Below are 12,340 nucleotides of genomic sequence, written 5' to 3'. Positions count from 1 at the left end.
TACCTACATATTCTCATCTGCTCCCCTCATCTTTACCATACAATGCTACCACCTCTTTTGGCTGTTCCTTTGCTGGCAGAATGCGGATTAATTGGCCAAGATGGTTACAATTAGTGACAGGACTATATCTTTCAAATGTTTCTACCTGGTGAAATACCAGTTAAAACCACATGCTTCGTTTACATAGGTGAAACACAGTAGTTATTAGGCACTCTCATAGAGTATTTCCATCTCCAAATGCTTATTTGTGTGTGTGCATGTGCACATGTGCACACATGCACAAGCATCCTTGCACATATGCATGAACATGCAGACAGAGAGTTGTTTGGAATATGGAGAGAAAGTTTTTGTTATTTGCTACATTTCTTTCACTACCTCATCCATGCTGCAATTGAACAACCCTCTGCTGTCTATAAAACTTCAGACATTCCCTATAACCTTACTTATTTTTCTCTATATGTGTGGAAAAGCATGCATTTCCAGTATGGGCATAATAAGCTCGGTTTCACAAACATCATGCAAGCTCTTCATTTTGGCAGTCTCTTCTACTCCATATTTTCTATCTTGTCCATCTCTAGGTTAAAATCATCCCCAATGGTTCAATATGAATATATATGTTCAGCATGAGATTGGGCGTAAGATTTATACTGCCTTCTCTTCTTCCTTCTTCTGGCATGAATTGTTAAAAGTTGAAATTAACCCAGAGTTCTCTGTTTATGTCCAGTCTCAGGGAACTCTAGTTCTTTTTAAAAGGCAGAAGTAAAAGCTTCTGATCCAGAGGATGCATTCAAGAAAGGAGTGGCTTTAGATGGAGCAGGGAAGGACTAGGTGAGTTTGAAAAACATAGATATCCCCAATAGTCTTCTCTGCAGGAATGTCCACTTTTTAAATTGGGCTCTCCTGTTTTCTCTCTCTCTTTTTCATGCCATCTCCTATTTTTGTCACTGAATGCCAGTTTAAAGGCAATGTTTATAGTTTGCCACTGTGTAGCTGATTTTTGCTTTAAAAATAGGTGTGCATGGCAAGGAGAGCTAAATCAGCATGCAGCAGGCAATAATTTTCTCTCTTATCCTCTTCCATGGTCCCAAGTTGGAATCCTCTCCCTCAGTGCCTACAGTTTTCAGAGGGAGGAAAGCTTCCACAACAGGAATGGATGGTTCTCCCTTCAATGTGATCTGCCTTTGATAGATATATCCCCACCTAAGCCAGCACTCATCGTCACAACTCATGGCATTCCTATTATTGATAATAATAATAATAATAATAATAATAATAATAATAATAATAATAATAATATTGTATTCCCAAAGTCTTTCACAGCCAGGATCTGATGGTTGTTGTGGGTTTTCCTACACCAGTCCTCTGAAGATGCCGGCCACAGAGACTGGCAAAACATTAGGAAGAACAACCTTCAGAACACGGCCAAAGAGCCCGAAAAACCCACAACAACCATTAGATCCCGGCCGTGAAAGCCTTCATGAATTTATTGTTGTTGTTGTTGTTGTTGTTGTTGTTGTTGTTGTTGTTGTTGTTGTTGTTGTTGTTGTTGTTGTTGTTGTTGTTGTTAAAAAATACCAGGCGCAGTCACTCAAAATTATAAAAACATTGACTGGTATTACATAACAGATACAAGTTTTAACCAAAAAACTAAGTATCAGTTAAATAACAACATAGTATATATGCTGTTCCTAATATTGCTGGTCTTTATAGTTCTGTTGATGTTACTGTTTTTTCTGGAATCCGCAACTGCTTATAATATTGTGTGTAACAACAACAACAACAACAACAACAACAACAACAACAACAACAACAACAACAACAACAACAACAACAACAACAATAATAATAATAATAATAATAATAATAATAATAATAATAATAATAATAATAATAATAATAATAATAATAATAATAATAATATGCCCCAAGCTTGGCAAAGTGGTGCAAAAGAGAAAATGTCCATGCTTACTTCATAACTTGACAATTCCCTGCAGAGATTAATGCCAATTGCATTATAACTCTTTATAATTTGCCACTTATAATAATAACAATTATAATTATAACAATTATAAGAACACAAAACTTCTCTCTCTATCTCCCTCTCGCACACACACACACACAAAGAAGAGATACCAAAAAGTTGAATACCAGGGAAAGCTAAAATAAAAAAAATGAAGAAACAAAAATATTTCAGCACTTTAAAGACTAATTACTATTATTATTTTAATGTGAACTTTTGTGGACAAGTCCACTTTTGTCCATGAAAGCTCACATTAAACTAAAGTCTTGAAGATGCCACCATGATTTTGTTTTCTATATTTTTTCCCTTTTTCTTTCAGTTTTTCCTAATATGCTAGCACAGGCTAACATGGCTAACTCTTCTAAAACTACAACAAGAGAGAAAGAGAAATTATAGCAGGATCCTATGACAGTCTAATCAGAGATTTCACTGAGTTCAATTGGATTTTCTCCAAAGTAACTGAGTGGGTACCAGTATTGTACCATTAACCGTATAAATTAAAAGCCATCTCAGCTTCTAAGCTTTTACACTATCAGGAGAAGTCTTTCTGAAACTAAACCCTTTGGCTCTCTTTGTAACTGATAGTTTAAATATCTGAGTGATACAATTCAGTTAATAACACATTCTTGGAAATGAAATTATTAGCTTTTTTTAAATTGGTATAAATTATATACAATTGCTGCTTGTGCGTGAATTACCTAATACAAGTGAATAAACCATAACCTGTTCCTCTTTACATTTCTGGGGAAAAAAAGGTTGTCAAATAATTTCAGAAATCATTTTCATTATGGCAGCTGAAGATTAATTGAAAGCCCTAGCCTCAAGTATCTGTATTTCTGCACACAATTAATGTGACAAATTATGTTTCAATGTACTTCCCTGAGTAAGAAAGGTTGTAATTATGTTAGAGAGCCGTAACTGAAATGTACGTTTAAATAATAAATATGTGTTTCCAAAATCATTTTTAAAATCCACACATTTAACATGCATCTCTTGTCCTCAAAATGCTGTTTTAGAAAAAAAGTACCTATTTTCTTCAATAATTCCTGCACCATAAAGAGTTTTAAGAAATACTCGGCTTCCATTTCATGCCTATAAGTACTGCAATTAGAAAGCTTGAATACATGCAAAATAAATTAAAATTGCAATATTTACACTGCAGATTGCTTATAGTCTGAACATTACAAGAGAAAGACTATTTCAGAAATGATCACTTCAGCCTGTGTTCCTCTTTTCTCAAATGTACAGGCAAAATACTCATTGGATTTATGTTTGAGTAGGAAATCTGAACGAAGGTCTTTTAAAATTGCTTTAAAGGTACTAAGCTGATTTTTTATGGACAGTAATGAAAATTAGGGAACGTGTTGCAGCCTCTTTTCTTTTATGTCTCAGCCCTTGTCAACATTATAAAGAGGGTTAAAAATAAAGGGAAAAAAGGCCAGCAAGAAAGCTCTAGTGAAAATGATGCAGCCATGCAGAAAGATGCAAATTGTACTGGGTTTTCTAAAAATATATTTTTTTGTCACTTAAAAGTCTTGACAATATTCATCAGGGGAAAATAAATACACAAGATGACTCGACTTTCATTCAAGTCAATATACCTAAGGACCAGCTGTTGTTTTAAAGAAAGAAAGAAATGCAAAACTACTATGAGATTAAGTCTGGTACCATAGAAATCAATGAAAGAAATTGTGAAAACTCAATGCATTGGCACGTGAAGGCCTAACACAACAGAGTAAAGTGAACCTTGAAGACTTTCACCTCTTACTGTTTTCAAACTATGGGGATAAGCTGGCATAAGAGAGCCTTGGTTGAGTGTTCCACCACACACATTGAGGTTGGCACATGCGCAATTCAATTGCTTTGAGTCTTGCCATTTTTCAATCTTGTTTCATAACAGGGTTTGATTATAATTAATACAATTGCTACCAGAAGCAGTAATTTCAACAGCTCCATCACTTACGATGATAGTACATATGTCCATAGATTTGCAGCAGTTTCTATAAAGGCCATAAATTAATGGGCAGTGGGAAAAGAATGGAAAGCTGCATTGAATTAATAAAAGAACAGCCCGATGGATACGGAGCATAAAGTCAATGCCTGGTTTAAGAAGAGTATCTTGTTCATTAGAAAATCCATGATTAGGTTAAGGTGAGTTACTGGTGTTTGAGATATTTGAGACTACCAGTAGTTCATTTGCAGGTGGCTCCCTTTAAAAAAAGATTATAGGAATTTCCACAGAGATTATTGTGCCTAAAACAGTAGAAGGAGCTGGAACTCATAATGTTGATAACAGCATAAAAACACCTGATATGAGGCCCAGTGTCTCCAATATCTTCCCTGTGCAAAATGAGAGAGACTGTAAAATATTTCCATTGTTACTATAACAGAACAGGGCCTAAAAGAAAGAAAGCTGTCTATAAACTAGACCATGTTAACTGGATATTAATGTGCAGAGAACACCTACCTCACTCCAGACCAGCATGGTGCCGAATATGACCTGTAACCCATCAAAGAAATTGTCTCCTATGATGATGACAGTGGCACCTCCTGTAGTCCATCCTTCACTTGGACTGATGGCTTTGATACATGGTGTAGCTGCTTTCCAACACACATGAAAAAAAAGTATTCGGCCGTTAGAACAAGATTTTAATGATAGAAGACTTGTGAAGGGGAAGGGGAGAAACAGCTTTGATTTTCTTTTTCTGTTGAATAACATGAAAATTCTACTCTCTCTCCCTCTCATTCTCTGTGTTGTGTGTGAGAGAGATCCCAGACCAGTTATTTGAAAATGGAATGTTTGCCCATTAAATTTTTATTTTGTTTCCATTCTTTCTCTTGAAAAGATAATCATGTTTGGCAGCCCGTAGAAAGAAAACAGCAGCATAGCTGGCTGAAGACTGACTAGAGAATAGAGCACATTCTTGTAATACTCAGTTCATGTCATTATGAAACATGATCGTGGGCTCTCTCTCCCATAATGAAGTTCAGGGATTCTTAGGTGGACCTGCTGTGTCTATAACTTCTTTCCCCAATAGGATGCCCTCCAAATGTGTGGGTTACATTGCCCACCATTGGACAATACTAACTGGTGATAATGGGAATTGTAATCCAATAGATCTAGAGGGCATCAGGTTGAAGTTTGGCTATTCTCTAATTACAGATTATCTAATTACACTTTAAAAAACCAATTACAGTATTCTGTAGTTATTAAAATGCACAACATATATGGCATGTAGTAGTTGCTCTCTGAAAAATTCAATTTTTTCAAAATAATTAAACATGTTTTAGTGTTAATTGTTTTATACTATGATATTATTCAACAGCCTTATTCATATCATATCTTACATGTGTCTGAGACACATTCACACCCATCCTCACCCCAGGAAACAACACACTTTTCGGTGAATCTAGACCTGGTCAGATTATACCGTTGATTCACCTTTTAAAGTGAAAAGACAAATGTCAATATTTAAGATAGGATATGTTAAAATCAAAAAGTACAAGAACCTATAGGTAATGCCAGAAAAGATCTCCAACAATGGAATTTTTCAGTACTAGAATCAGTCCAGAAAATCCAGGTTTGACCCATACGAACAGGAACTATGATGCAAGGCCGAGCAAGGCCAATGGTAAGACAGGGACCAGACAATTGATAGTCATGTTTGCTCCCTCAAATCGTGAATGACACATTTAAAAATTGTGTCCTCTAAAGCAAAAGGGGTGATGTTCCACCTCAGGTTTAGGGTATGCTCAGCCAGGCCATTCCCGTCTTCTTTCTTAACAGACGTAGGAGGTCATAGCTCTGGCTGTGTTCCTCTCCTGCTGAACAGCTAGCTTCATTACACTTTATTTGTGTGTACAAGTGCATATATATGCTTCTACACATGTCTGTGAAAAAGAGAAGTGGGAAGAGTGGGGAAGAAAGGGAAGAGTTGGTAGACAGAAGTGACCACCCAGTTCCTATTCACACCTGGCTATTCCTTCTGCCCCACCAATCACACTGCACACCAGGAAGAACTGTTTAAGGACGGACTGACCTACCAAATGGCATTAAATCAAAGAGTTTTCCTTATCCTGATTTACCTGAGATACAGAATTCATTATTTTTCTTGATTCATCGTCTTTCCCCTTCTATTAACCAGGAAGAGTGGGAATAATAACTCTTTCACACTCAGTCTGTGCTCCATGAGCCTCAACCTGACCTGATGATCTTAGTCAGAGCTCAAAACTTAGACAGAGTCCTTTGCAACCATATGCAAACTCACATCTAGGTGGAGGGGGGAAGGACTTAGGGTGGAGCTCATTCATCCTTACTGACGTCAAGGGTTTTTTAAAAAACAAAACAAAACCCTCCCCCTTTCCCAAAGCTCAGAAGTTTCACTGGGTGTATTCTGCATGCCAGTTCCAACTTTGCACAACTATTTGAAGCCTTGAAATGTCAGCAATTTGGGGCTTTTACCAGGCTCATTCTACATAGTGCTTAGTTTCCAAGACAAATGATCTTTTAAAAAACAGAGAAAAACTTCTGATATTTTGTCAGCCATTCCTATGAAAAGTATTTCTCTCTTACTCCACACAGGAATTCTAAATCAGTTCAGCCCTAGTTTCAAGCATGCATGCACTCCCCATAATTAGCAAGCTTTGCATCTGAATACAAACTGCACTAATATGCTAGAAAGCCAAACAATCTTGAATAGCCTTGAGGAGAACTTTTGAAAATTCTCTAGCCTACAAATCCCAGAGTCTGCCAATCAGTTTGGTGATGCTGTATCATTACAAAGCGACATGAAAGTTCCAGGTTTTTTTTTTTAATGGCTTTTTCATATTCTGGCCTAGAACAAATTCTTTCCTCTCAGTTCCTCTAAGACTCAGCTCTCAAAAGGTAAAATGGGAAAATATCCATCCACTACCCAGCATTGCTGGGAAGATAAAGAGCAATTTAACAAGATATTTGCGAAGGCTTTCACGGCAGAGATCTAATGGTTGTTGTGGGTTTTTCGAGCTCTTTGGCCGTGTTCTGAAGGTTGTTCTTCCTAACATTTCGCCAGTCTCTGCTGTCCTCTGAAGATGCCCATGGCCACAGAGACTGGAGAAACGTTAGGAAGAACAACCTTCAGAACACGGCCAAAGAGCTCGAAAAACCCACAACAACCAATTTAACAAGAGTTCCATAAACGATGTACAACTGGAAAACTAACAATAGAGTAATTTGTTCCTTCAGGTAAACCTCATTTTCAAAATACTTAAACAAAAGTTGCTGACTGATATATGTGAAGTAAGAAGTACTGGTGATATGGGAAGGTTATATAAAGGAAAAATGTAACTTGGAATAAATATTTTGAGTAAACAAAGAAATTATCTATGATTAATAACAGTGAATAACAAAAAATAGTTATTAATTGCACAGAGATAACAACCACTACCACCAAGATTGCTTTTACTACCGTTTTTAACACGTCAGACTGTTTCTCAAAGGACAAAGCAAAGCAAAACAAAACATTTTAACAAAATATTGAAGAAAAATGTCAAAGTGGTTGCAATATAATAAAAACTGACTGAAGAGCCTCTTGGTGTGCAGTGGTTAAACTGCTATACTGCAGCCAAAACTGTGCTCACGACCCGGGGTTCAATCTCAGGTAGCCGGCTCAAGGTTGACTCAGCCTTCTATCCTTCTGAGGTCGGTAAAATGAGTACCCAACTCGCTGGGGGCAGGGGCAATGTGTGGCTTGCATAATAAACTTGTAAACTGCCCACTTTTGCTTTGCTTTTCTTTTGAAGAGGGAAAAACTACTACTAGGAATTGTTCCTTCAACAACTGGATTTTGTTTGTGTAATATTAGACCTAGAGTTCCAAATTTGCATTGCTCAAATGACAAACCAAAATTAACATTAAATTAACACTAACACCAAAATCGAAAACGCCCATATCAACACCAAATTGATAGGACTTCAAAAGCAAGCTATAAATGGATTAGGTTTTTTTTTTCCACTGTGATAAAATAGGGAAGTTTTTATGGGATGCATAATTTTGAAGAAAAGTTCTTCATGGAATTGCTGAAAGAAAAAGAACCAACAATTTGAAAGTAAAATGGTACATATGGGCAGTTCTCCAATACAAGAGACCATTGAGCACAGAACGAGGTTCATGGGGCAGCTCCTCCCGTATGTCAGATAATTAGGCATCAGCTCTAACAATGTCTGTAAGTGTTTAGGCTGGCAAGCAAACAAAAACCAGCATTAAGAGTGGAACTGGGAATCATCCCATTTTATAAGAAAGCACTACCATAGCTAGGACAGAGATGATGATCTCTTAGGTGGTGGGGTCCACTTGGCCCACAATCTTTTTTGTTCTGATAAGTGACTTAAGGAAACAAAGACCACTCTAACCACCTAGAGTGGTCTTTTAGACCAGATGGGTGGGGTATAAATCAAATAAATAAAAATAATAAAATAATTAAAAACTATTTAAGGCCCAAGAAGCAGTTGCATAGGAAACTAAGTGTGGTTTACCTGCTTTAAAGCTGTTTTACTGCAGCCTGCTCCTGAGCAGACATACATATAACCAATTTGGGCTTTGATGGGAAAAACAGCCATTGGTAAGAAATGAGAAATAGTCCCACCTTATTTTAGACCTGCCATGTTCCCAAGCAGTTTTTCTCCAACTGTAGGAATGCATTTAGCTCTCAGACTGGATTGCAGCTTGTGGGCTGGAATAAGCTCCCCATTTCTGCCTTGACGCTCCACTGCTTAAATTCCTGTTGCTTAGTGTAGTATGTCAAAGCAACAGCAGGGCCATTAAATCAGAGGGGATTTGGTGATTCAGTTCTTCCATAGGTTCCACTCATTCAGTGATCCTACGCTAGCTGCAGTGTGTTATGCTAAGCAACAGGATTTCAGCCACTGTATAGCAGAAGAGCATCTCATACTCAGTTCTAGGAATCCTTTTCTGTACATAGACCGCAATGGCTTAATCAGCATAAATATCTTGATCTTTTTAAAAAGCTGCATGTAGTAACAATCTCAGTGACACTACAACTACACAAAAGTACTTTAAAATAAATGTATTAGTCTGAGTAGTTTTCACAAGACTCTTCTGAACTTTTCTGCTATCAGTAGCACTTTTCAGTGTCAAAGGCACTGGCCACAGTTTTCTCCAAAGACTTTGAGGCTGTTTTAAAAATTTGAGCATTTAGGCCCATTGTGGTCTCTATATTTTAAAAATCCAGTCGTTATCTTTTTAAGTTGAGGGGGGGAACAGAGAAATTGCACAACTTCAAACTCTATATCTCAGAATATATATATTTTTTATTTAACGAAAGAAAACGTGTAACATTAAAGTTATGGAAATGCTGAATATGTGTGTGGAATCACACAGAGAAGTAACTTTGATATGTTTAATTTGGATTCAAAGTTCACTCATAAAACCATGTGTAAAAACTCCAGAAATCTTCTCACTTTTTTTAAAAAAAAGTGCAACTCGTGGTTCTCGGCTGGCTTGCAGCTAATAAAAGCAGCATTTAAAAATATCATCCCACGCCCTCAAAGGAATCAAATACTCTGATTAAATCAGAGCGTGAGTAAAATTAAAATTGCTTCTCAATTACACACTTCCTGATGGTGCATGCACATGCCCCCCCATCTTATAAGCTAAAGATAACAAAATATTTTACATGGCTTTGTGAGGAACTATTTTCTAAAAAATTAAAATTCAAATAATCATGAGTTCAATGAACACAATAAAGCTTGCAGGTCTCCTTTCTTTCCTGCCAAACAGATGATTAGCAAGAAGGTGTGTGGAAAGGACTGTTTTCCTTTTTGGAAAAAAAAAAGCAGAAGAGGGTCTGCATAAGGTCTCCAGATCTTAGTCTGGAGACTAAAACAAGCACCATGTTGACAAATGAAAACTTAGTTCACAAATGAATTGTGAACAAGATAGACTGCAAACAGTGAAATCAAAATTCTATTACAAAAGACACAGCTTTTTTTGTAACTGGCATGGAATATAAGGTTTTGAGTAACTAGCACTAAGCCAGAGAATCTGGTGTGAAAGGATATGAGAGGAAGCCTCAACTGGTCAGAGTGAACATAGAAAATGTTCAATGATTCATGAAAACCAGGTGTGTCCTTTTTTTTCACTTATATTAACTATATATGAGCTTACATGATCAGTCAGGGTCAAACTAGAAAAGTAATTTAAAAAATCTCAGCCACAGGAGGAAAAAGTAGCAATGGAACCCCACAAAGTTAAAAGTTCCACCCTTTGTTGGAATGCATTCCCAACAAAAGTACATCCTCTAGATTCTAGAAGATGTTATTTGTATAGAGGTTTCATCTTGCTGAACTAACCTCAAAAAGGTGATTTCCACTGGAACCAGAACAAGGCAGGAAGAGGTAAAACCTATTTGTTTAACACCTCCCAGTCCTTACTACACTTGCCAATTTGTTCATTAAAAAGCAAACAAATTGTACGTACAATTAACACAATTTGGTCATTAGATATCTCTGTAGATTGCCACTAGATGTTGCCATTTCTTGGCATAGTAATCAACGTCTTAACTGCGCTCAAGACATCCTGAGTCAACATACAACTGGAACATCTGAGAGCCAGAAACTTTTCAACACTTACAAGCATATCTTTATCACATCATCAACAATTATACAAAGTAGTTGTCTAGAATTCTTACTAATATTGTAAAATTAAATGAAGGCTAACTTTTCAAGCAATGTATAGGGGAAAAGTAACATTCCATGACTTAATCGTGCTACCACAATATCTCACTACTAGTCATTTATATTAAAACCACCCCCTTTTATCTAGTGTTGCCTCCTTATCTGAATCTATTTTTGGGGGTGAATGATGAGATTTTTGACCAAGAGATCTCACTGGCAATGATGAAGTTGTCTTTCTTGGGGATGGAGTGGTTTGCATGCTCTCAGGATATAGCCAATATTTCATCTAAAGGAACAGTTTGAGCTAAATATGGTGCTTCCTGCTCAGTCAAACTATCTCCCGAATTTTGATGGAAAAATAGTCTTGGAAAATACATCAAAGACTCCAGTGACACCTTAAAGACTAAGAAGTATGATTTCAGGTGCCATTTGACTCCTGGCTGTCTTCCTGCCAAAGACTAACATTGAACAGTGATAAAAATAAACACGTCTCACCATGTTCCTACAATAACATGAATTATTCACTTCTCATGGGTCACCTAATGAAGGGGGGAAAGTAATACTTCTGAGACTGATGATATTCCATCTTCATGCTGCACTTCTGCAAACCAGATCAACAGCAATAACAGTAATAATACTTTTCATCCTACCAGAAGCTATGTGGTTTTCACAGCAATTTTGGACACAAAGGGTTCTATGACATATGAAGTATGTGACCCTCTAGCATGTATGTATGTATGTATGTATGTATGTATGTATGTATGTATGTATGTATGTATGTATGTATGTATGTATGTATGTATGTATGTATGTATGTATGTATGTATGTATGTATGTATGTATGTATGTATGTATTTCTATGTGGGAGCAGGTGGTTCTCCCATTTTTCTAGCCACTAAAAGTAGAGGAGAATTTCCACCCTTCAAATAGTGACAATGAAATGATTACCCCGCCTCAGTTTAGCATAATGGTTCAGAAATGCTTGTAGCATATTGCAGAGTTAAAGTGGAAATTATTAGGTAGCTGTTCTTTGTTATAATAATGATCACTCCACAAATAAAAGCTCTTCTCCCAAAGGTACCGCAAGGCACAAAATGCTAATTCTGAAGATTATGTGCATGCTTTTATTAAATATTACTATGCCCTGTTCTGTTTGAGGGCTTCACTGCTCTGATTGTTTTATGAGTGCCATGTTAATGTGATCCCCATCTCGCTAGCAGCAGGCACACATTTTCGCTTTTGCAGGAGAATTGATCAAAGGCTACGTGCTGTGGGAATTGCTGAGAAAACATGGACAAGCGGTAAAAATCTAACTGATTAATTGGTTTAAATTTCATTTCAGGGTGTTGAACTTTGGCTTGGGACTCTAATACTACACTAAGAGTCACAGCCTAATTACCCGATTTCCAATTTGCTTCAGCACCATGGCGGAGGCAGGGGGAAATGAATACTAAAAATAATTATAATGGGGAGGGGGACTGTTTCTGCTTCTTCTGTACTTATTTAACAGTTAATGTTCTATGTATGCAAACAATTTTATCGGGGATGCCCCCAACGTCGCCTGCTGAGCCACCAGCGCTTCTAATGATGCACATAAATTAAGAAGCTACTGGCAGGGTCAAACATTGCGATTTGGTGGATCGAAGG

At 37.0% G+C, this 12,340-nt stretch overlaps 1 protein-coding gene across 6 annotated transcripts in view; it reads right to left on the bottom strand.

Moving 5' to 3' along the window:
• The window catches only part of EBF1 (EBF transcription factor 1), a 447,315-nt gene that overhangs the window by 101,089 nt on the left and 333,886 nt on the right, over nucleotides 1–12,340 (bottom strand). For 4 of the 6 annotated variants that reach the window (XM_078385600.1, XM_020791282.3, XM_078385601.1 and 1 more), the window contains exon 9: nucleotides 4,488–4,618. In XM_078385600.1, coding sequence (XP_078241726.1) covers nucleotides 4,488–4,618 — 131 coding nt within the window. Of the gene's footprint in view, nucleotides 1–4,487; nucleotides 4,622–12,340 lie in introns of all 6 variants that reach the window. The other 2 variants (XM_020791311.3, XM_020791274.3) reach the window with 1 other exon arrangement.

Source organism: Pogona vitticeps, chromosome 2 (genome assembly GCF_051106095.1).
Source record: "Pogona vitticeps strain Pit_001003342236 chromosome 2, PviZW2.1, whole genome shotgun sequence".
Lineage (NCBI taxonomy): Eukaryota > Metazoa > Chordata > Lepidosauria > Squamata > Agamidae > Pogona > Pogona vitticeps.
Note: the sequence above shows the minus strand (reverse complement) of the source record. Positions and strands in the feature narration are given on the sequence as shown.